Source organism: Cyrtonyx montezumae, unplaced genomic scaffold, assembly GCF_038088225.1.
Source record: "Cyrtonyx montezumae isolate F1298 unplaced genomic scaffold, pur_monq_1.0 scaffold_12, whole genome shotgun sequence".
Classification (NCBI taxonomy): Eukaryota; Metazoa; Chordata; class Aves; order Galliformes; family Odontophoridae; genus Cyrtonyx; species Cyrtonyx montezumae.
This window is the reverse complement of record NW_027071848.1, coordinates 1,784,354-1,810,594: the sequence shown is the minus strand read 5'-3', so window position 1 is coordinate 1,810,594 and position 26,241 is coordinate 1,784,354. Positions and strand designations below refer to the sequence as shown.

The window sequence follows — 26,241 nt, the reverse complement described above, 5'->3', positions numbered from 1 at the left end:
GCCTTCAGCTAATATTGGACTTCAGCTAGTGCTGGGAGTAGGCATCTCCAGCACACGGTGTTAAACAAACTCATCACCTTGCTTCAGAAGTCTGTGCCACTACTGTTAATTCAGGGTTTGATGGTCAAATTTGCATGGTGAGCCCTTCATGGGCTTGGAACTAGATGGGCTTTAAGGTCCCTTCCAGTCTAAGCTCTTCTATCACGCTGTGAATTCTTCCTGGCCACATGTGAGTGTGCAGTGCCATGGATGTAAATGAGAGACGTCACCTCATTTCTGCTTGTGCATCTGAAAATGTTCCAGTTGAAATAGTTAGAGGTGTCTAATCTAAGGACAGTTTCACACGGGGGCAGTTCACAGACTTACATCTACAAAGTGTGAATGGCAGAAGGAGATATGTCGCTTTGAGTTGTAATCTTTTGTATTTGACAGCAGCTGCTTTAGAACTGGGCACAGCGTTTTTCCTCTGTTTCTCCTATGTTGAAATAAACCAGAATGACCACCAGTGTAACAAAGAGCAATTAGCAGGCTGTGTGACCCGGTGGGAGCTCATCACAGAGGGGTTGGAACTCAATGATCTTTAAGGTCCCTTGGCCAGGTCAGGTTGGATAGAGCCCTGGGCAGCCTGGTCTAGTGCCAGATCTGGAGGTTGGTGACCCTATGGCAGGAAGAACTTGATGATCCTTGGGGTCCCTTCCAACCCAAGCCATTCAATGATTCTGTGTATAAATGTCTTCATGATCTATGAATGCATATTTATCGTTTATTAGTTACGTGCTAGTGATTTATATCACAAATGTATAGGAAAAGAAATAAGAATGGTGTAAATGAGGTGAGCCAGCAGAAGTATTTCCTCTCAGAAGTGTGCTGCCAGAGGGACCGTGTTAATTGGTGCTGAGTTATTTAGGGGATGGAGGTGTGATGAGCAGGCAGACATACCCACCGATAAACTACGCTGCCCTTCTGTCACAGTAGTTTTGTGAACAAAGTGCAGCATTACCGGGGTGTCTTGACAGATTCATAGTTTTGATTTTCTTTTAGTGGCCTCTTCAAGTGTTAATAAAAATATAAAAGTTTTATGTCTGTTTGAGGATTATTTGGAGCGCAGCCTTCTGCTGTCGTGCTTCAGAGAATGTCAAATAGAACCCGAAGGGAAAGGTCATGGAGCCCAGCTCTCACAAATCAGATCCCTGTGCCAAAGGGAATAAGGTTTTCCACCTGTGCAGAGATTTTACACTTAACTGCACCCGTGGTTTTCACCAAAGGGAATCAGTCAGCTTTTGTGCACACGGTGGATGGGGCGGGGGTAGGTATTAATCACGGTGACAGACATCACGTCAGCCGAGGCTGTCACAGCTGTCACCAGCTGATGTTGGGCTTTGGAGGTATTTAGCACAAATGGCATTGTTACAACTTGAAAGGCAGCAAAACAAAGTTAAAAGGGAGGCAGAGGCAGAGCGAGGGTAACAAAGGGAGAAGTGGCAAACAGGCTCTGTGCTGCTCAGTGCTTCTGCTTGCTGCCTCTGCCACCCAGCTGGCAGCACGTGCAGAGACGTCGATCCAAAGGCATGAAAACCTCTCCACCGAAGGCATAAAGCAGTTTATTTCAGCTGCAGCCAACATGAAATTTCCCCCTTTCTTTCCCTAGAGTAAATAATTAAAGGCATTAGTGCTTGCTGGCATTGTGCTACACCGCATCGTGTCACATTCCATAAGCACTTTGCTGCGAGATAATGGAACTGTGTGTTTCCAGAGACTGATTCATTCACAAGCCCAGGACATGTACAACCGAAAGAGAAAGGGACAAAACCCTCCCTTGGATGTCTGTGCTGCACAGCAACTGGCAGCTCTGGGAGTTGCACGCTCCTTCTGAGTCCAAACCCAAAGCTTGCAAGCTAACATTACAGTAAATTTTTTAACGTGCTTTGCAGTGTATTCATCTTTCACTCTGACCGTGGGGGTGAGGACCCGGCGCCATCATGCAGCTGAACTGGGTGGGAGCTCTATCACTTTGGATGTGCAAAAGGACGGTCTCTTGATCACGAGCCACTTGCCAGTGCTAACACTGTAAAATTATATTAAACAGTTTCCTCAGCTGCTATAAATAGTCAGCTTTGCTGATGGAGCTGGGATCTGTCAGTCCCTTTAGATGCGTAGCTAAGTCACAGCAGCACAGCGATTTAGAAGCATAGATTTTGAAGGGCGTGAGCAAAAGAGAGGCTGCTTGTTCCTTTTAATTTTAGGAAGAAACAAGCAAAGAGCAGGTCTGTATTTCAAAGCCTTTCGTGTGTATGTATATCGAGAAAGAAAACAAAAAAGAAAAAGAAAAAAAAAAAACAACCCAGGAAACTATTTGGCAGAGCTGTACTGGCAAAATCTTGTGCTTATTTGCTATTTCTGCAGCCAGAGACACCCTTTGCTGATATACTGTAGTTTTGGGAACTGCTTTACACAAACTCTTCAGAAACTTGACAGTGTAATCATGTCTGCTTTGGATAAGGATGAACTGTGTGGTTTTCTCTTTATTTATGTTTGTTTCCATCTGTATGGAAGAGTCACACAACAGAGGCAGGGAAACCAGATGAACCTTTCTGTACAAAAGAGCTCCTCCATGCCTAAACTCACAGAATCACAGAATTGTTGGGGTTGGAAGGGACCTCCAGAGACCATCGAGTCCAACCCTGCTGCCAAAGCAGCTCCCTAGACCAGGTTGCACTGGTAAGCATCCAGGCAGGTCCCGAACGTCTGCAGAGAAGGAGACTCCACCACCTCTCTGTACAGCCTGTGCCAGTGCTCCATCACCCTTACTGCGAAGTCCTGTGCTTCAGTTTGTGGCCATTTTCCCTCATCTTATCACCTTGCAGAACCAAGAAGAGTTCCGCATCCCTTTGCCTCCCACACCTTTGATATTTAGTCATCGGATCCCCTCTGAATCTTCAAGTCTGAAAACATCAAAGCAATAAGAAGCATTTCTTTCACGTATTCAGAAGTACTCGCAGCCTGTATGCCTAGACCAGAATCGTGGAATCATAGTATGGTTTGGGTTGGAAGGAACCTTAAAGATCATTCAGTTCCAACCTCCTGCTATAGACAGTTACACCTCCCTCCAGCTCTAAGCCCCATCCAGCCTGGCCTTCCAGGGAGGGGGCATCCACAACCTGTCTGGGCAGCATGTACCAGTGTCTCACCACCCTCACAGTAAAGAATTTCTTCCTTACATCTAGTTTAAATCCACCCTCTCCCAGTTTAGAACCATTTCCCTTTGTCCTGTCGCTACCTGTCCTTATAAATGCCAGCAGTTGAGTGGTTTGGGCCTCCAGAGTTTACCACTGCACCCAAACTTATACTATCAGTGTCTTTAGAGGTGCTCCTTTTTTTGTAATCCCAGCAGCAAATCCATCCCAAGTACCCAGAGCTGCAAGCAAATTTGCTTAGATGTGCACTGTAGAAAGTACTTTCTCATGTTACAAGTCATTTATTTAAGAACTTAAATATGTTATTGAATTCCAACTAACTCACTTACGCTCTGCCAGGCATTCTGTTTTTTCTTACCTTGCTCTGCTTAGGGTAATGATTCTTCATAAACTGTCAGAGTCTGAATAGGAAGCCTCTGCCTTGTTTGTAGTGGTCTGTGATTCCCTTTTATTAACTTCAATAATGGACACCATGGGTTAAAAGTCAGCAAAGCATCCTTTGACAGTGACATGGACCTTTTAAAAAGCATTACTTGCAGGGTGTACAATTCAATCAGATGCATACTAATGAAAGAACAACCACCCAGAGCTCTCGTTGACCATGTAGAGCCAGAGCTTGACAGCCTAGCATCAAGCACAAAATTGATTTAAACCCCAAAAGTCAATATTTTGCTTTTGCAAAGGCACTTTGGCACTTGAGAGGAAGGTTTGCATGTACTGTACACATTAGATGAGAAAAATACTGAGAAGATGACTTGTTTGGACTTGATCTGGTGCACCTGTTGTTTTCTATAAGTGGTAAAAGCAGCAAAGTGTTCATCTGTGCTGCGACAGAGGAGCTTCAGCAAGTTGTGTGTGTGCACATATAACATCTTGGTTGGCCTGATTTGTTATGAAATTCATCTAAACAAATGAAGTTACTGACTTCTTTTGCGCTCTAATAGTGACAGGACAAGAGGGAATGGCTTTAAACTGAAAGAGGGGAGATTTAGATTTGATATTAGGAAGAAGTTCCATACTCAGAGGGCGGTGAGGCCCTGGCACTGCTGCCCAGAGAGATGTGGGTGCCCCATCCCTGGAGGTGCCCAAGGCCAGGTTGGATGGGGCCTGCAGCCTGAGCTGATGGGGAGCAACCAGCCCATGGAGGGGTTGGAGGTTGGTCCAGGTTTATCCCCAAATTTACAGTCCAGGTGTGTGCAGAAAGTTTCTCAGGTTTTGCATATCTACACAAATAGGTGGATGTGCAGGATATGCATCTGAAGGAGAAATTCAGTCATTCAGGATCTAAGAGAGACCTTCAAATGGCATTTAAGTGTTAGTGAAGGAAAAACTGACATCTACATGCAGCTACATCAATACATAGCTACTGACGACCTGTCTCACCTCCATCTCCATCTTAGTGGCTTTCTCTTTAGACTCTCCCAGTGTATGCAGAGCCTGGCGTCAGGTGTTTCTTAGAGGTGGGAATTGCCTACAAACTGCACTTTAAACTCTCAATGCCCCCCTAAAAGGTGCGGGGAAAGACCCACTTCAGTCTTTTATAGCCCACCTGACCCCAAATGGCCCATGACATTAACAAGTGGAAGCCCCCTGGATCCCATAAGCACAAGCACCCAATGGAGCAGGGTGGCTGTGAAGGTATTTTCAGCTGGCTGATGGTGTGAGGGTTGTGACCTTACAACTGCAGCTGGTCGAGGCATGGTCCTGGAGCCAAAGTGAGACTCTTAGCTTTCCTGCCTGTCAAATGCAGAAGTTAATTATATTTAAACAGAATATTTCCTCCTCAGAGTGGGATTTCTCTGTGGGTACAAGCGCAATTGTCCGAAGTCACACTACCATGGCAGTCATCACAGCTACTGTGGTGAGTTCAAGGGAGGAACGAGTGATTCATCCTGCCTGTTTTTTATATACCATGAGTAAAGAGAAATATTTCCTCTGTCTAACCCAGACTCTGGTCAGGATTCGGGCCATCAGAATACAGCACATACACGAATGACAAATGTGTGAAGGCACCGAGCAAGCTGGGGAAAAAAAAAAGATGAGCACATTTTTAACTTTGAGGTTGGCACATTTGCCCTGAACACAATCCCAAAACCTAATGAATCAAAAAGCATCATCCTTACACAGACTAAATTCAAAACAGTATTACTAAAGATTAAGGAAAAGAAAAGGAAGATGGAGTTCAGACCTTTTATTCAAATTTTGTCATATTAGCTCCTCACGGGCAACCTTTTCGTGGTTCACGTTTATTCAGTTCTTCATTCACAGATTTCTGTCAAGACACTCTAATATTTGCCAAGTACAAGCTTCATTGGCTGAGTTATCTTTCATCTCTGCTTCATCTGTGGTTACCAAGCCAGTGTTAGTCGATGGCATTTTAATGTCAAGAAACAAACAAAATGCAACACTGGAGCAACTTGATTTCTTTTGGTGCTTTTCACAGCCGGGTTTTCAGTATTACATTTAAATGCTGACGTATTTCATCTGAGGCACACTTTGGAGAGCCATTAGAGAAAACTAACCTTGCAGGGATACGAATTAAACTCTGAGCTATTCAGGCTTTCACAGTGCCAAGCTATCTTCTAGAGATGCTGAACTTCAGCAGAGGGACCCTACATCACTGGCACATGGGGTCTAAAGCTGTGAGAATTGCTCTGTTGTTGATGGACATGGTGGTGATGGGTTGATGGTTGGACTAGGTGATCATAGAGCTCTTTTCCAACCTTCATGATTCCGTGATTCTAAAGATCTCTCTTGCTGTCCCTTCAAGGCCAGAATTGCTCCCTAGGCTGCGTTGCCTGACTCAGGGTACAATCAGAAATCTGGGGAACGTTGTTATTTTCCGGGGTGTTTTTTATTCCTCAGTGCTCTGTCAGCTTACCTGGTCCTTCCCAGTAATATCTGTCAATTTTTCTTCAAGTGAATGCCAACACCAAGAAAAGAGGGACTGATAAAATGTGGGGGTTTTTTGGAAACCTTCAGTAAGGAGGAAAATGCTGAAAACTGCTCGTAGCTGCTAAGTAGCTGCCTAAGTAGACAGAGAGTGTTTCTATATAATATATAACAACAGGATAATCTGAGTGTCTGTCCAGCGTTTAAGATACATGCACATACACAATGAAAGAGGTCTGCTCCTGCCAGCATTAAGGTTCTCCTTCCCATGGGGACAGACATCTATACACTTCACTATCACTCAAAAATTGTGGAACAAGTGAAAGAGAGCGTATCCAAAGAAAGGGACAGCTGCAATTTTAGGAAATCAAGAGTGAATTCACTTCATGGGTTTCCCATATCCTTTCAAATCCCATAGGACTTTGGTTACTATGGAGGGTAAGAACCTCAATAGTTTTGTTGCATCAAGAATATCCTGCAGAGCTGCAGTAATTGTCGTTAGGAAGATTTTATACCCAGTGCTCTCATCTGCATCTTTTTTTCTAATGTTCCTCCACTTGAGAACAGGAAAATAAAGGATCATAAGGCAAGGGAGATAGCTGCTAATCCCAGTCAAGGTATATTAAATGCAACAATACTCAGACATGACATAAGTGCTCAGAATTTGTACATGAAAAAAAATTAAGAATATTCTGGGAGGAAAAGCTACCTAAGTGTCAGAAAAAGAAATATAAGCTATAAAATCCTACAAAAAAAAAAAATCACATGGATCAGAGTAGGATAAATGTGCTGTCTTTACTTAGCAATGAAATCACAGAGGATATGCAAATAGAGCATGAAAATGACACATTTTACTTGATTCAAAAGCATTATCCATAATAGCATCTGCAATGTGTCTGCAGTAATAGGGAGTAAATTGGAATTTACATAGCAGGTCTTTGGTGGCAGGCTCTGGCTTGCTCTGAGAATGGTGCTTCAGTAGGAAAAGAAAAACATTAGAAGGAGAACGTCCCAGAATACCTATCACTTAGTCAGGAGTTCACCTGTTTGCCTCTCTCTTGTTTTCACAGAGGATTCATCACAGGTAATGAAAACATGGATAGCTGAACTTGGAAAACTTGGAGGTGTTGCTCCTTTTTATACAAGGCTTTTTCTCTGGGATGAACTAAATTCTTGCGAATGGTGATAGATGGCCAGCCCTAGAAGCCAGAAATCTGTAATCCTTCCCTGTTGTTTTAACTCATGAAGCTTCATTTAATCAGTAGTTCCAAATAATGCCCAATGTGAGGGCTGCTGGATGCCTCCGTCCAGACGGTGCTGCAGAACCTGCTTTGGTTCTGACATTCCTCATCCATACCAGCCAACCAGTTGGCTGATCAACAGACTTGTCCTTTCATCAGAGTCCAGAACAGTATTGTTAATTCTGGCTGTACTTTAAGCAGTCAGACCTGAGGTTCCTGGGGAGAAATTATCTATCCAAATGGAGGTGAATGGTATGAACTTCTTTTTGAGCTGGTTATTGTCTATTGCGTTAACGTACAGTAGAGACAACAGTACTTTGAAGGTAAACTATGACCTTTTTCAGCATATAGGGTAAAATGGACTTGGATCCTAAAAGCACTAAGTCAATCTTATGTCTTATATAACCCTGTTCCTGTGTCTAACTTAAAAAGACCAAAAGGAGATGCATCTGCCACATATAGATACAACCAGGGAGGTGGTGCAGTCACCATTCTTGGAGGCGTTCAACAGCCAAGGAGATGTGGCCCTGAGGGATGTGGTTACTGGGCATGGTAGTGTTGGTTGGGGTTGGACTTGGGGATCTTAGTGGTCTTTTCCAGCCTTTATGATTCTAAGTAGATAACAGGCACCTTCATAACTAATGTTTCCCATTCACCTCAACCACCTTAAGGTTTTGGAATAATTAATTATAATTAATGATGAGATTGCTTGAGTTAACGTGGGGTGAGGAGGGAAGGGATGGGGTGTACCTCAAACATCTTTAAATTGAATCTTGTGTCTAAATATCCAAGGGTCTACAGGTACAGTGCGATTACTTCCCTTGTTCCTTTTCCGAATCCAAGGTCAAACTGAAATGTCTGAAGTGTCATTAAATGTCCTGGTAATTTTCTCACTGTAACTTAACTGTGTACATTGATTCCAGGGCTCTCTAATTAGAGAGTAAGTGTGTTAGTTTTTCATGATACTCAGGTCTAGTTGGTAAGTATTAGATTGATACCTATACTTTCAGATAGGACACCAGATAACTGTTGTGTATTAATAACTTACAAGCTGAAGCCTACTAAAATCAGAGGAATCTTTAATGCATCCCATATTCAGTATCTTGAGCTGTCAATCTCCTTCAAGTTCCATAAAACAGGTTTGTTTGTTTGTTTCCAAAAAACACATGGAAGTAGTTAGATACGAACTAAAAATGTCAATATAATCAGCACTATGTTAATCTTTTCGTGTTTGCCTTCTTCAGTCTACCTCCCTCAAACTCTTGGCTAACAAACAATGATACCTGGAGTTTCACTGAAAACAGCTATATCACCTTTCTTTATACCTTTCTTCACTGTACTTTGTTTCATTTTCCTGACACCTCAGTTTTTATGCCACATGCATTTTTTACTCTGTTTGAGCACATCTCTAACAATACAAACGATTTCATTTTGTTAAGCTGTGTAATCCTGACACAGTTTTATGGCTTTCTCTAAACTCAGTCTATGACTAAATGTGTTCTCAGTCTTCTTGTTGGGAGTTCTTGGGGAACACGGGCAGAACAAACTTCACTGGGAGCTGTATATCCATCATAAAATTGCTTTTAAGTGTTATCTCTCCAGGCTGGTTGTATTTTTCATGCTTTATCACAATCAGTGTCACAGACAGATAGGCTGAAGTTTGCAACCTGCAGTTGTTCATTGGAGTTAGCCTGGCTGTCAGGACAGCCTTTTTGCAGCCCTTTAAACGTTCATAACTTTCTTGCATGAAACCAAAGTATTTCTCTAGCCAGCTAGTGGATCAATGCACATGTCATTAGGACATATGGAACAAGTCTATGTTAGTGTGATTTAAGATTTGTGGCATCCAAGCCTTCGCATGCTTTAAAAGTGCCAGCACAGAAATGAGTGTAGCGTGGAACTACTCACACCCCAAACCTTTTTTCACTTCTGTTTCAGATCATCCTCCAAATCTTCAAAACCATTCAAGACTCAGAACTCCACCACCTCCAATATCACATGCTCACACCCCAAACCAACATCACGCAGCCTCCATCAATTCCCTGAACAGAGGGAACTTCACTCCACGCAGCAACCCAAGCCCAGCTCCCACGGACCACTCTCTGTCAGGGGAACAACCAGCCAGCACTCAAGAACCAGCCCATGCTCAGGACAACTGGTTGCTGAACAGTAACATCCCACTGGAGACCAGGTGGGTCATTTTCTTTAGTACTTTACAATGCTCTGATTGCGTGCCCTAAGGATGTAATGAAACTTGTATACCTCTGTGTATAGGCAGCTGATCAGTTTGTGAACTGTTGTTTCGATGATGTATTTTCAGTCGTGTTTATCATTCTTTGTGTCTTTGTTTGGACTAGGAGAAGAGAACATTGCTCTTCTTTCTCAAACTGAAAGTACTGTCTTTAAATAACTGCTTGTAAGGTTATTTTCCTGATTTAAGATGGGAATTGGGATCACAGATTAAACTGTTCTTGATTTCTTTTTTCTTTCTTTCCTTTAATGCCTTTTCATCCTATGTGGTAGGATAAATCAATATCCTATTTAAGAAACTGAAATCAGTCAATGCATTGAAAAGACTTAGCCTTCTTCTAGCTGTGCCTCATCAAGCAGATGCTTTTGAAGTACATCTTTCAGAAAAGCTGATCTTAATTTACTTAATGAGGAGATGTAAGCTGCTGCGTTCTTCTATCCTACAACATCGTTCCACCAAGTATACAATGCCGGACAGCACGGGAACAATCAATTAATGATCCTTTCATTTAATTTCTAGTTTTCCATCTTTGCAACATACTAAGGGTGTGGCAAGGCCGCACTGAGTTGTCCTAGTTCATAATTAAATTTGTAGGCTTTTTTCCCAAACATGTAGGTTATAGAAAAGGGAGCTGTCCTTCTCCCTCAGCCTCACTCTTCCCATCTGGTTGAGAGTACATCTTCTTTGAGTTGCCCCTCTTGAAACTCTGTTTTCACATTCTCCACAGGTTTTGCTTCATCATTTCCTTTGTTGATGAAAAGCCATTGCAGTTGCTGGAGCCACGAGCTCCTGTGCACAGTGTCTTTTTTAGTCTGAAAAGAAATCATCCAGGCCAAACATGGTGCGCTGACTTAGCTGCCTTTTTCCCCTTGTTAATCTTGCCTTCTCAAACCAACCAGAAAGATTTTAGACAGCAGAAAAGATTTACTGACTGAAAACTGAGCCAGGGGCCAAATTTGTTGCTTCACTGCCTGTGGGAATCTCATTGAAATCAGTGGTAGCTGCGTCTGTATCCTGGGACAAAATGTACCCAGTTTTGCCAGCTTCTGCATTAAAAATAGATTTTAAAAATTAATATCTGTTGGTCTCTTAGAGAAGTAGCTGTGTCTGCTGGCTCCCTGAAACTTCCAAAACAGACCTCAGTCTAACATTTTATGGCATTTAAGGATAATTAATTTCTCTGAGACTGCTTGATTTAAAATACCCAACTAAGAAGCTGGCTCCGAAAGATTAAGACAAAATTATAAGCAAGTACTGCAAGTGTGATTTGGCAAGAGTTTCAGTAATTATATCTCCTTCCTAATTCTTGAGCATATAGGCCCAAGCACTGACTTCTATGTATTGTTTTGCTTAAAAAAATATTGCATTATAGAATACTTAAGGGCTAATCCAAGAACCCTTACGTAAGTAGTCATTTATAATTCTGGAACGGTGCCTTTTTCTAAACCACCACATAGATTTGTCAAAGGAAGGTTGTATTGTTTGAGAAGTGCCAAGGCATCCTCGTATGTAACCGAAGTCTCTCAGAACACAACACCTTAAAATTGAGAAGGAATATCTTGTCTTCTGAAGGAATGCCAGAGTTCAAGCTCTTGCCTGAAAATGTCTTGACTCCAGTTGTCCAATTCTGGCGATCACGATGAGGCAGTTGTACCTCATTTTAATAAGTGCAGGAGTTTGTAACAAGAGCAGTTATTTAGCTAGTTCCAAATTGTTTCTGTTAAACATCACTGGGGATGAAAATCTGTCAGGAGAGGAAGCGAACAGTTCTTTCTGCAGGCTGGCTTGTCACAACTGCACTTCTTACATTTACTTACTTGAGGAGATCAATCCGCATCATGTAATGATGATGGTGCCTCACAAATCACTCACATTTGTAACTGACCCTCAGTTTAATCATTTTATTAATTAGGTAGATAACAGATCCTTTGAAGACTGATCTGGTTTTTGACACTGTGGATGGAATGGCGTAGCGTTGCCTGGTATTCTTGAAGACGATGAGCGTGTTGGAAAAGCATGCTAAACAGCAAACGAGCACGTTTACAGAACATGACTGACAGGCTTTTCCCTTTCACTGAACAAACATTAAAAAAATAAATAAAATAAGCTATGGTTTTGTCACAATGCACTGCATAGATGACTGGTAAATCTGTGACAAATCTCCGTTCTAATAATCTGCTCTTCAACCATACGGGGAACTTTCACTTCCTTTGGTAGGAATTCTGTAGGTTTAAAAGGCTTCAGATCTCTTTGACAAACTTGGATGCCCCATTTTACCTATCCCATGAAGTCAGCCTTCCCCACTGCAAAGACTTTTAGAACCAAGAAACAACTTCCACTGTACAGAATTAAACGTCCAATACGTAAAAAATAAATCCTGACCAAGAGACATTAATCCAAGAATTAAGGCCTTTGAAGTACAGCAATAGAAGATTACTGTAATCTCATGTCAAAAATGGAATTGTATTTCTGTTGAATATTCCTTTTTTGAAATTTCCTACTGGTCAACACTGAGAGCAAACACGAAGGAAAAGCAAAGTCTCTTAAACAGAGATCGTCACAGGCTGTGAAACGTGCCTACAGTTCTAGATTTTTAAGCACCCCAGGGTTTGAAGAGCTTTGCCTTTAACTGTTGTGGATTGAAGGCAGTATTCAGAACTGGAAAATTCGAGTCGTTTGCCACTGCCTGGAAATTTCCAACATGTAACACAAAGGCAAGTGGAGATATGTCCCACAAGTATGTGACTGACGTGATAAGCATATCCCGTATACAGAAACTCTATATGTTGCACGAGGAAGAGCTCCTCCTCTCCCTCCTCTTTTGTAGCTTCCTTTTACTCCATTTTCTCTGTTTCTCCTTCTTCCTCATTCTTTTCCTGTCTGCTCCCTATTTTCTTGCTTTAAAAGCAATATGTTATCAAAGTTGTCATGGGAAGATCTTTGCTCAGCAGCCACTCCTGACAGGTAAGTCAGTTCTCCCAATATTTATTCCTTACTCCTCCTTCTTCTTAGGCATCCTTTCTGTTCCTTTACATCTGACCTTGCAGGGAGCAAATAAATGCCAGCTAGATGGACGTTTGGTTGACAAACCAGCAGCTTGCAGGAGACTTCCATTTCCCCAAAAATTTCATGTGGTAATTGTGTAAGGTCAGATTCTACTGCACAACTCACAGTCAGAAGGGTGAGTGCTCTGTAAGCAAACAGCAATTCACAAGTCATCTCCAGGGGAGGAGAATCCAGCCTGCCTTCAGCAGGGACAGTCCCGCATCAGTGACCTGTCACCTTTCCTTTACACATATGTAAGATGATGTAACCCACTCCTCTTCTGCTCTATGGACAATCCCCAACTGAAATTCATGGAACCGATCTAACATGGATTTTAACTACTGATGAACTTCTATTGATGAGTGTGTTGCTAGGTGCCATGCCTCTCACCCATTAAACGCTCGATGCATGCACATACGTCGCTTCTTTTTGCACTGAATTCAACATCCAACCTTTCCTGCATTCCTGGCGAATGTGAGGAAGCAGCAAACACTTGGGGATGGATTGATGCCTCGAATGCTATGGCACACAGCTCATGCATGTCAATCCACTTTACTCCAAAGCTCTGAATAGGGGTGGCTTTACTTGCATTCAGATTAAGGAGTAGATCTGTGCTGGCAAAGAAGCCCAGGGGCCTTCAAAAGCATTGAGTTGAACTGAGCAATTGCTGGCATTAGCAGCAGGAAGGAGAAGGAAGTAGAAATGGAAATGAAGGTTAAGGACATTTCAGAAGGGACAGTATCAAGGTTTGTATAATGTGACAGAGCTGGTTTCCCTTGGTATAGCATGTTACCTGAATCCAGTTTCTTTGACAGAAGAGTTCTCGTTTGAGTTCACATCATGTCACTTATATCCTGTAAGCGCTTAATCCTGCATAAGTGAGAAAGTGTCTGGATGCTGTTCTGTTCCTTTCACTAGTTTTAGCCAGGGAATTTATTCACATTCAGGTTTAGAATTTTGATGCTGAAAACAGGCAGGGGCAAAATCAGGACTGGTTTTTTTTTGTTTTAAAAAAGATGGGAAGAATGTTCTTTTGTCAGATCTTGAGAACCAAGACCAAAGGTGAGACAGACAAAATCTGTTCCCAGCTGTGCCTTTAACTTAATTCTTTATGTTCCTGCTATTCTCCTCAAATTGTAGAAAACAGTTTAGCATATACAGGTCAAAATGTGACTCATCAAAGTACATGCTGGGAAGGACGGATACTGCAAAATATTACTATTGTGTGCAAAATCAAAACGCAGGCTTTTTAACATTCAGGCCCTGTGTATCTTGCCTATGGGCTGTATTATTCAGGTTATAGCCAAAAATCTGCCATTGGAATTTGGGTTCCAGCAAAACCTTTTTTCAACTTCTACCTGCTTGTCGCTGATAAACTTTTTTATTTGGAATGTTCATGCTGAGAAAAAAAACTTCTGAAGTTTCATTTTGAAACCTCTATCTCAAAATTAAACTTCTGAATATCAAGCTCTCATTGTTCCAAAGTGGAAAGACAAACTCATCGAGTTAGCAATTAGAAAGCTGTCAAATCCAGAACTGAAACAAGCAAACAAGCAAAAACGTGGCAGATGTTCACGGGAGACCCATGAGGACACTCCAATACTGCTTATCGGCCACAGTGAGAGAGATGCTGTGATGTGCCTTTTCACAGTAACAATAAATCAGAAGTAGGAGTGTAACAAGGTTACAGCTGTGCTGGACTGACATCTATTTTATTTTTTTTTTGAATCCAGCACTTCAGAAGGTTTCATGCATCACCAGCAATAAATAATGTGAAACGAACAAAGGCTTCCACTTTTTCTTTATACATGCATATGGGGGTGTGTGTTTATATGTGTGTAAATTCATATATATAGTGCATACAGAGAGAAGTGAACATTCTTTAAGCTGTATATGTATATGTGTAGCATCTTATACATATAAATATATGGCCCATCATTCTAATTCCATGCACAACTGCACTATAACCATTGTGGTTTATAAGATCACACTTCATATATGCATGACTCACTGGCTTCATTCATGTTTCCATATGTATGTAGAAACATAGCAAAGCAGACATTCCTAGAGACATTGCAGGACAACCTCATTGAGATGGACATTCTCACCTCCTCCCGACATGACGGTGCTTACAATGATGGGTATGTGACACTTATGTGGTCTTCCTGTTTACTGTCCAGTCGTTATGATCCTTGCATGAAAGCATTTGGTCATATCAGTGATGTTTAAATGCAACACCATTGCTGGCCTCTTCCAAGATGTCTTTAAAAAAATGAGGTTTTGGAGCAATGCGTCCTGTACATATTAATGGCAGAATCATTAATATGGTAGCGAGCCCCAGCATCCCATTTGCTTCTTCTCCTCTTGTTTTGAAAAAGCCATTTCATTAGCAAGAAATACCCACAGCAATTTGGAATCCCATGTAAATTCAGAGTAACTTAATTGTGGTAATGATCTTAAATCACGATTGTGCTAGCAGCCTGATACTAAATTGTTAAACTGGTATTCTTTATGTACCTTATCTTACAAAAAAGGTACAGTGTCTACTAGTGGTATCTAAATCAACCCTTTGATTTAAACACCCATTGTGGCATTTTTACTTCACTTTTAATCGCTTAACTTTAAAGTTATAACAAGACAGTGCCAAAAATGTCACTTGTGTTGGCAGTCATAAATTGGTAGCCATACTTAACTGAAGGTCTAATTGGTGTTCTTGAATGCTGTGGGTACCTCTTTTCCCAGACCAGATGCATCTGTCTGAACAGATACTTTCTGAAACACAGAAGAGTATCTGAGTCCTTGTAAAAATGAATGTTTTGATGTGGACCACTAGTAGAAATAATTGATCTCTCTCTAATGGTCAACAATCATGCTTTGAGTACCTATCATACCATGGCTGTAATAGTACAAACACCTGTTTCAGAGAGTTATATGTCACTTTATCTTGCATGAATCAGTGGCTTTTCTGCATGGTGATGTTCTTGCATGTCATTTCCCCTGTGACTGCTTAAGTGACTTCCAGGGGGAAAAAAAAGAGTAACGTATTATCCACTGGCTTGACTGACTCCCATGGATCCATGCTGACTGGATTTGTGCTGGCTGCAAGTCTGTCCCTACAAACCATGGCAGAAGATGCAAACTGCTCAGGGACTGATCCTCAGTCCTCACATGCAGCATCTGTATTTGACATCAGCATGGTGAGAAGAGAGTCTGATCCATTGGGCACGTTTCATTCCCAGAACTGGAATGCTTTATACTTCATGATGCCCCGCCAAAGTTAGGTTTCTCATTTAGGATTCCCACAGAAGGAGCTCCTGCTGGGACATTTCATTTCAGGAGCTCATGGACCTTAGTGGTTTCTGTTTGCTCTGTCATAAGTCTCACGCAGGTCCTCGTAGGCTGGCTCTCAGACATAAGTCATAAAAATGAGCAAAACGCAGTGCCTCCCAACGTGTCACTGGACAGGAAACGCTGCTGCCATTGGTGGTAATTCACACTTGTTTCAGTAAGCACCAAACCGAGATGCTCTGACCCACTTTCTGGAAGCAAGTGCCTGTTCCTGCTGCCTTTACACAAGGCTTGAACTCCAGTTTGATGCTTTCAGCCATCCCCTTGCCCAATCTTTAAGTTTGCCACATGGAGACAGCGTCAACATTCCCCTCTGTGACAACTTGGGTGCTGTGGAATGGCTTAAGCTCTCCTCCCCCATCTCCATTCAGCGATGCAGTATCAAAAAAGCTCTCGTGCAGCGATCAGTCAATGAACTGGGGAACACTCTCCCTTCTTTCCCTCAGCTCGTGCTCCCTTTCAGTCGGACGCGTCCCTGGGAGCTGATCAGGCCACCAGTCTGTCATAGCTCTGTCTGGGGTCTCCATTTCACTCTAACGTCAGCTTTCCCACAGAAGGGACTCCAGCCCTTGAAGAGTTCTCTGTGGCATTGTTGGCACTGTGACTTTTCTGTGTGTGTGTTTGATTTGATTTTTATTCTTCTCTTTCGTGCATGCCGTCCGTGTCTTTAGCCAGCATTGTGTGGAGCTGCTGCCCTTGGCCCGGCAGCCGTCGCCATCCTCTCACCTCACGTCCCTCTTCGTGTTGGCTGTTGGGAGGAATCACTTGCTGTTGGTCTTTCTTCCCCCAGGCACTTCCTGTTTAAACCTGGAGGCACTTCTCCCCTTTTTTGTACAACGTCGCCGGGATATCCCTTGACGTCCAGCACTGTGTACTCACCTCCCCCTAGGCCCCTTCCCAGGAGTACCTTCTCTAGGCCTGCCTTTAACCTGAAGAAACCCTATAAGTACTGTAACTGGAAATGCGCTGCCCTGAGTGCCATTGTCATCTCGGTCACACTGGTGATCCTGCTGGCGTATTTCATAGGTAAGCTTATTTCTGTTTTGTTTCTATTTTTTTTTCTTCTATTTTTCTTGCCTTTCTCCACAAGATCAGTGCTAACGCTTGGGGACAAGAGGGTCAAGTTGATGATACATGATTATGGGGAAATAAGGCCTCTGTGGGCTGAAGATGGTATCGTAGGGAGCAGTACTTGGCCCAACACGTGCAGAAGAGCTTAGCAGAGTGTAAGTCATATGTTGTGCTCCCATTCTGCAGACAAACCCACCAGATGTTCCCAAATCATTCAGCATATCCTAATTAAAGCCAGCAGTAAGGTGTGTGTCCTAAGCGTGGTCGCATCCTGGTCAGTGGGAGTTTTTTGCCATTGATTAATGGTCCAAAGTCCGGACAGAAAAATGTCTTTTTATTCTGCCTTTCGTGGCACATTTATTTAACCAACTATTTGGAAGTTCACAGTGTAACCTGAAGGAATAAGGAAGTACTGAGTTTCAGTGGTGGTAGAACAAAGCCTTCTTTAACTAGAGTGAATTGGGGAAAATCTGCTAATTGTGTGAATCTTGAGCTGCACATTATCTGACTTGGTTTGGTTTCTAAGGGTTGTCAATGTTCCTTCCAAAAATAGTTGGCATGTTAAAAGCGAAAACTCTTTTTTGCCCTCTGTAAATTTGGGGTGTTAACATTGCTCTTCTTCTGTCAGACTTGATATTTGTATTACAAATGTCTTAGAAAGGTCCATTCCAACCCTCTCATTTTAAGCTGTCAGCGGTGCAAACTGTAGTTGTCAGATATGTACAGATGTGGCCATAGGTAAGAACGCCGATGTCTCGTGGCACAAATGAGTCCTTTTGATTTCACTGTGACTTCCTGTACGCTGATGATCTATAAAGGGTTGCAGTTAGAATGACAAATCCTAGCCTGGATCGAAAGATTTTTGCTTCCATTTCGCAGCTGCATAATTATCACTCCCACAAAGGACTGCTTTTCCTGTGCTCCTTTCATGTACACTTCTTTAGTGACTGATATTTCTCCACTTCTGCCTTGTGTCATACTTTGGTCACTTACTTTCATGCCTCCTCTAAGAGGAGCGGGAATGATTAATTAAATCAGCAGCGGTTTGATGGAATATGAGCTCAATTTTCATCATTTGCTACGTACGTTTGGACTCGCCTTTCTCATTTGTTTGGTGTTCTCCTTATGGCCCGAACATGGCTCTTCTGGACATTATCTCAGTGTGTCAGAGGAGTGTTGTTATAACTCAGAACAGTGGTGCCTGTTAATTCTGATGAAGGACGTATGTGCCATTTGACGGATTAAGAGGATCGTGCTTGGTATTCTCCTGCTCAAAACCCTTCCAGTGTTCTGAAAAGATCGGGCTTCTCTTTTAACATCACAGTGGAGATGGTGGATAGGTGGATCCTATGGGTGCTCCCCCATCCTTGTATATCCGTTCAGGTGAATTCTGTGGCACCTGCCGGGCTCCGTGGCTGGCTGGCAGAGTACCAGCAGTGTCGATCAGGTCGAACTGCTGTAATTATGGGTCATAATTGCTAATTTCTAAAGGAACTATCAATTATTAAAAATCAAATTTGGTGGTTCAGCTCAGCATAAACATATTTAACAAAGATTGTCTCTACCAGACCCAGTGTTCTAATCAACAAGCAAAAAGGCAGATATTTAATTAGATTTTGATGAAAAATTGTGTTTAATTTCAAGTATAATCAATTATTAATTACTGTAATGAGTGACTCTGGCGGGGTTTACTAATTAACTCATTTAAAAATTATGAATAACCTTTTCATTTGTAATTATTTTTTACATCCTGTCAAGTTGCAGATGAGAATTGTATCACCTAGCCCAAGGAAAAAAAAAAAAAAAAAAAAGAATCAGGGAGTCAAAATGTTTGTGCATCCACTAAGTTAAGCTGAGGTTATTCACCAAACTGTTTTTGGAGATCTCAGTGCAGGAGACTCCAGCTCCTCTCTGTTCCAAGTGGCAGCACTGGGCATTTAGTCTTTTTTTGTTTTTGTGTTCACTGATTAGTTAATGGAAATACATCAGATTAATGCCTAGGACTTCAGGTTGGATGGGGCCCTGGGCAACCTGATCTAGTGCCTGATGTAGTGTTTGGCATCCCTGCCCAGATTCTGACTCTGTGATTTGAGAATGCTCTTCACAGCATCAGACACGTCACAGCCCTCTGTTTAGAACTGCCCCTCACATGCCCTGCCTGACTACACAAGGGTGTGGAGCTGGAGATGTCCAGAGCTGTCCTAGTGCCACCACTTTCTATGTGACAGATGCTCAGGTGACCACCTGAGGCAAGCAGGGCTGCTTAAAACAATGATGCATTTGGTTGTTTCTGAAGATCTTTGCTGAAGCCAGATCATTTTCTTTTCTTTAGAACGCATCTCAAACACTTCCTAAATCATTTGTTTAAGGCTGAAAGCTAGAGTTTCCATTACTTTAAGAAAGACTTCATGGTATTTAACAGGCTGAGGCTTCACTTATCTTACTGGGCCTTTTCAAAGAGGGGAGGAGGTGTAAGTAGAAGTCCGTGGGAGCAAAACTGCTGCTGTCATGTGTCAGCACTGTGATGGTTCTGAAGCTTTTACAGGGCTGAGTCAATGGTCCTGAGAGATAATGACAAACAAAATATAACAGGGCGTATGAAGCACCCGGAGGTGGATTTCATTTGAATTAACTGGCTTTTGATTGACTCGTTGCCACCGTTTCAAATATTCTAAGGCACACACCAAGGCAGCGGCAACAATGCACATCAAAGTTGTGCACACACGCAGCTTATGCAAATCCTGTTGCTTGTCTCGTGGAGTGAGAACACCAAAGGGAAAAGCTGTGGCAGATCAGGACTGTAACATTAAACCTGCAGGAACGGCCCGGCTGGGCCACAGAAATGAAAGACCTCTTTAAGCAGCTTGCCACTGACCTGCAAATTTGCTGTTCCAGGAGGTCGTGAAGAGACAGCACTTTGAAATTAAATTGTCCATTTTAGGATGGTCCCTTCTGTCGACAGTCAGACAAAGAACATTTCTGTGGCTTCTGTATGGCATGGAGCCCTGCCTTGGAGGGGCAATTTAGAGAGAGATGCTTATGGCAGAGATAACACCATGAGGTATGTTGCTGTCCCAATACTTCACCTGCAGATTCAGTACCTGGTAGATGCCAGCCCCGATAACATAGCTCTGTAAAGACTCTGGCACTGCTTGCATTGCTTGGGAGGAGGATTTCTGAGTACAGCAATTGGAAAGACCTGTTTGGTCGTCCAGCTCTCCATGCCCAGCAGCTGTTTGGCTACATCCACAGAACGGTTTCTAAATGAATTAGTGAAGGAGAATAGATTCTTTCTTCTGAAACAGAAGATATTATCCTCTGCCTGATGGAGATTCCAGAAGAGATGGGAGCACGATTTGATGTTGTTAGGCACTTGCAATTTTCCTATACTTAAGCATGTGTTGCGGTTACATTTCATGAACAGCGAGAAAGATGGACATTTGATTTAAATTAAAGTTAGGGCTGGAAAACATATTATGAAGCCAAAACAGTCATTCATTTGATTGGAGTCAGAACTCTCTGCTTTTCAGGTCTCCATTCGTCTGAGCTCTCTTCAGACAGAGCTTCTTTCAGAAAAGAGCAGCGTTGTTTGCTACAGGCAGAATGCTCTGGCACTAAAACCACGCTGGGGCTATGATGTGTTTATAAAGTGTCTTTCCTCATATTGTCAGGAGATCACCCTGAAAGCTAACTTTAGCTCAGTCTGTCCGTGATTCTTTGATGAAATGTTGTAAACCCAATTTAAAGCAGCTCTCCCAAACTCTTAGCTGTCTAGCTGGTCGACCATGGATGTGTAATATACTACTGGGGTGTTCACATCCCACTTAAGGACAATAGAAGTTATTAATGCTTAATTCTTAAAATTGAGCAATATCAATTCATTCTGTCTCCTGATAGTAAGGTTTTTATTCAGCTTACCCCAACATCAAGTTTCTTTCATTTTCTGCTGTAATATTTCTCTTCTGATCCCATTCTGCTGCTCTTACCGTTTGTTCTTTAGATTCACAATGATTTTTCAATGTCTTCCTTCTTATCTTAGATAAAATGCAGAAGCTCAACAATCTGCTCTAGCAAAGCCATTGCACTGTGAACTCAGTCTGCTACCTACAGAGGAGCTTCCCAGTCCTTTTTTTGGTTCTTACAACACACTTAGTAGCAGTGGGTCTCATTTACTTCATTTTACCCTTAATCTACAAAACTGTGAGGTCTGCTTTGAAAAGGGCCATAGTATCATCCATAATATATTTTATGTACAGTAGATGCTTGTAAGATTTAACATTTCCGGATGCTGCTTGGAAGGGATCATCAGCACAGCGCAGCGCTGTCGTTTTAATGTTACAGAGCAGTGCCTGAATATGTGGCTTTTTTTTCTGTTAAATCTGGCTCCTGTAGTGCCAAAAGCACACAAGCATTCTTACTGCCAGTCCCTCAATGACAATTTCACAGTTTAAATTGCATCCAGCTCTTCAGTTTTCCATTTTGAAGTAGATTCCCATACCATCTGATTATGTATCTTTGATACAGTCTGAAAATCCTGCTTTAACTCCCTGTAACCAAGGACATTTGGGAAGTATGGGCCTTATCCTTCACTTGCACATGATTCTCTTAAACTGGAGCAACCTCATTTACTTTAGCAGTCATTTAAATGCAGTCAGAGACGATGGCATTGGTCCCCATGTCTGGAACAGGAGCTGGACCAAGGAAGTCTGTATATTTTTAGGAGTCCCTGACTCTGGAGGTTGGCCTGGCTAAAGACAGCAGATACACTCTTCCATCCATTCTGAAGTGTCAGTTCTGGTACTGAACTCCAAGTGATCTCAGCAAAGCTAAGACATAAAACAAGTCTCAGGCACGTGGGGAGATACTGTCACAGGGAGCTTTCAGCCCCATTGCAGGCAAGACACAGGAATCACTTCCAAGGTTTGTCCTGAAACAGAGGTGGGGATCACAGGGCTTTGTGTGACTTGTTAAGGAACCAGGCAGGGCAACTGCTGCAGGCACAGCTTACCAGGTGCTGGATGAGCAGCAGAGATCTGTCAAAGGAAACTTTCCCTTGTCAGACCTGCAGTGAGTTAGCTGTTCTTGTGCAGATCAATTCATTCGGGTGGGTGTTAAAATCTTACTATAGCATCAAAATGAATGAACATTCACTGTTTCAACCTGAGCAGGATTTGCAACCCGACATTAAAAATGGTGGAGTAGGAGAAATACACAATGCACTCTTAAGAGCCACTTCCAGAAAATACTGCTGGAAAAGGATAGCAGAATATAACAGACACATACTTAATTTTGCTTGAGTTGCTGGATGTGCCAAGTGGGCTAGGTGTAAAACTGAGGAGTATTAAAATTGAGCTGTTCCATTTGATGGCAGTGCATTCTGAAGCTCAGCAGAGGAAATTCTGCTTTGTGAGTGGTTAGCAAAGTGAGGTCTGCAGTGCTAAGGAGCACGTTGAAGTACGGCATCTTTCATGAACTGATTCAGTGTTTATTGGAAGTAGGAAGAAGTAGGTGCATTCCCTTAATTCTTATTGAAAACTTCTTTGTAAATGTTAGTTTTAAAAGCTGTAAACACTCCTAAGTCATGTCGCTTAGGACACTTTGGGCTGGTAACCTCCAGCTGCTTAATCCACCCTTTGCACACTGGTAAATCACATATCCACTTCAGAACACAGCTTCCCAACGTAGATTTGTGAGGATCTCATCAGCTCTTTCTGACTATTAAAATAACATCAGATTTTTCTTGCCAACCTCTTCTGCTTACTCCTCAAGTTACTTTCAGCCTCGGCATTCCAATAGCCAGTGTCCTGCTTTGTGGGCACAAACTTAAGATCAAAGGGATGGAGCACCTTTCTTTTGAAGTAAGGTGGAGCAAGCTGGGCTTGTGCAGCCTGGAGAAGAGAAGGTTCCAGGCCTAGAAATAGAAAGGAGTTTATAAGTAGGAGGGGGAACAGGTTTTTATATTGTTTGATAGCGATAGGACATGGTTACTCTTCACAGTGCAGTGACAGAGCACTGGCACAGGCTGCCCAGAGAGGTGGTGGAGTCTCCTTCTCTGGAGACATTCAAGATCCACCTGGACACCTACCTGTGCAACCTGGGCTAGGGAGCTGCTTTGGCAGGGGGATGGACTCGATGATCTCTGGAGGTCCCTTCCAACCCCTACAGTTCTGTGATTCTGTGAAGGGGAAATGGCTTTAATCTCAAAGAGGGGAAATTTCAATTAGATGTTAGGAAGAAGTCCTGTACTCAGAGAGAGGTGAGGTACTGACACAGGCTGCCCAGAGAGCTGTGGCTGCCCCATCCCTGGAGACGTTCAAGGTTGGATGTGCAGCCTGAGCTGGTGGGGGGCAGAAGATGGGAATTAGATGATCTTGAAGGTCCCTTTTAATCTAAGCCATTCAGCGATTCTACAAACTTATGCTCAGTTTTGTATCTCACTGTTATGTGCAGTTTCAGATTTACTTACTCTGGACACAAGGAAAAAAATTCTCAGAATGAGTGGAGATGCACTGACACAGACTGCCCCAGGGAGGTGTTGCAGTCACTGTCCCTGGGGGTGTTTAAGAAACGCGTAGATGCACTGAGAGACGTGGTCAGTGGGCATGGTGGGATGGGTTGGGCTTGGGCTTGGGAATCTTAGAGGTCTTTTCCATCCTTAACGATTCAGTGACTCCACGCTTATAGCTTTGGCCTTTGACAACAGTAGAGAACATTTTGTTTGACTCATTCAAGTTTGGCAGCTGTCCAGCTCTCCTGTTTGTGTGTCCTACCCTCACCGTTGTGTTTGTCCCTTGAATAGTCTTGGAGTCATCTGCATGTTTATTCATCCGTGCTTTCATATTTACTTATATAACATTGATGTTAAGGTCGAATAACTTCAAGCCCGCTATCAACTGTTAAATTTGATCAGAAATTTTGCCATTTGGTGGTTTTTCACCAGTGATGATGATTTTAAGGTCTGTCAGTTAGCTTCTCATCCCTTTTGGAGATAACTGAGGGATATTTTCCAGTGTCAGTGACAGCCCTAGCTGAGCTCACTCTTCTGACGAGTTACCCACATGAATGTATGGTAATTAAAAACACTGAAAGGAAGCCCGTTACTGAAAACATTTCTTTCTTTCCAGACTGCTTCTGTATTGTTTTTTACTGTTCGAAGTGTTTGTTTCTTTAATCTGAAAATTGAACCAAATTAAATCAAAGTCATACCAAATTACATCAGAGGCTTTACAGAATTGTTGCTGTGTCAGAATATGAGTAACTGCTTGCTTCCTACTATCTATTTTTCAGAAGAGTGGTATAAATGACCTGAATTATCGTACGTTCGCTTTTATTGTTCTTCATCAGTTGAATTCTGTGTTATGTTTTCCATTATTCTGTCTGTAATAGATGTCAGGCCATTCAGTGCAAGTGACTTGCATCCTCTTCTTTTCTCTTCTTAAATATTTGTACAGCATTAACCCTGTTCTAATCTCTTGGTTGCTGGTTCAGTATTAATCAGTGAGTCAGATTCCTCCTCTGCTAGCTCATCTCATTTACTGGATGCAAGTTAAATGAGCCTACAGATTTAAAAATGTTTGTCCTTGAATAGATGTAGTTTAATATCATTCTTGGTTATTAATGGACTGGAAAAAAAGTTATTTCCTGTGAAATAATTGCATTATCCTAGTTATTTTCAAAAACCAGAACAAAAATACTTACTGAACATCTTAGCCTTTACTAAAACATTATTAACAATTTCCCCATCTCCTTCAAGTAAACAGCTATATCATGGCTCAGCTTACTGGATTCCAATACGCTTTAAAAATGTTCTATTGTTCTTTCTTTTTTATGCTATCTGTTTCTTTCTTCAAGTTCTCAGCTTCCTTTATCAACTTCCTGCACAGCCTGAGATTTATATAGATTACCCTCTGGTTTCCTATTGTTCTGTTTGTTTATATATATATATATATATATATTACTTTTTATTTCTGCTTATTGTTTTATTTTGACACTGAATGAAGAGGTGCTTTTGTCTGAGTCTGATTCTCTTTCATCACTGGGGGATCTCAGGGAGAATGAGCTCCATTTCGAGGCAGACCACCAGTATGACTGAACCTCCAACTGCTCCAAAGCAGAGTGAGGCTGTGCTTCCAGAGGACTCTGTCTGATCTTGAGGTTTGCATCGATGTGTGATGAAACCAGCCATCAGTAACACGACATCACAGTTAGCCCTTGAGATGCTTGATCCATTCTTAAGTGTACGAATGTTTAATACAAAGAGGTATGAGTCGAATTTCCATCTCTTTTTAGTAAATGGAAAGATGTGGCCTCTCAGCTTTTCTAAGCTTTTATCAGTTGCTTTTAGGGAGTTTTTATAGTTGCTATAAGCCCCCAGAAAAGAAAATAACAGCATGCTGAACCAGAAATGCTGACCTTGCCTTTATGACAGAGACACAGATGTGCTGCTATAATCTCCATTTCATGGCTTAGATTGACCTTTGCATGCAGACACTGAAAAGAGATCAGTTTTACAGATCTAAATATCTACTCGAGTTCTCCTCGAGTCTGTGTTTTTATTTCACACTAATTAGTGTGAAATAATTTAATTGCAGTTAATTGGAGGGAGAAAGAAAGAAATGTTTCAAGTTTCAAGTATTTTTCAGTGTCTTTAAATACCACACGTTTGTGTGGGAAAGCAGTCATAAGAGTGAGCTCAGAGATGACAGTGACAGTGAAAAACATTCCTTAGTTGGAGCTTAGGGTTTCTCTCTGCTTCTTTTTCTAGCATGAATTTGAAGACAACTTCAAAGCCTCATTTGCAGCTGGGCTGTACATTTTGATCAGATACGTGCAGCAATGCATTCTCTAAGGTTTGTTTTCTCCCGTAGTTAAAGGTGAGATATGTGTTAGGTACACATCTCTGCACCATTAAGTGAAGTGGTGCTGTTAAGTACACAGTCTAGGTAACGTGCTAGGTGACCTGTGAAAAATAGAAATGTCCAACCCACTCTTTCCCTCTGTGACAAGATTTCAACACCACTGCTTATGCTGAAGCTTAAAAGCTCCGAAAGGACCACTTATGCAGTTTACTTTGAGGTATCAGAGTCTGATGCTCAATAAATAGGTAGGTAGAGGTTGTTGAATCTCTGTGTTTAAATGAAAATCTAATAAACTCCCTCACCATCCCCATCCTTTCCTGCCTGCCTCTTTATTTGATTTG

At 42.1% G+C, this 26,241-nt stretch overlaps 1 protein-coding gene across 1 annotated transcript in view; it reads left to right on the top strand.

Moving 5' to 3' along the window:
- TENM4 (teneurin transmembrane protein 4) overlaps window positions 1-26,241 on the top strand; it is a 334,278-nt gene that overhangs the window by 121,461 nt on the left and 186,576 nt on the right. Inside the window, exons 3-5 of the mRNA XM_065729933.1 lie at window positions 9,266-9,518; window positions 14,666-14,764; window positions 16,762-16,997. Of these exons, the coding sequence (XP_065586005.1) occupies window positions 9,266-9,518; window positions 14,666-14,764; window positions 16,762-16,997 (588 nt within the window). The remainder of the gene's footprint in view (window positions 1-9,265; window positions 9,519-14,665; window positions 14,765-16,761; window positions 16,998-26,241) is intronic.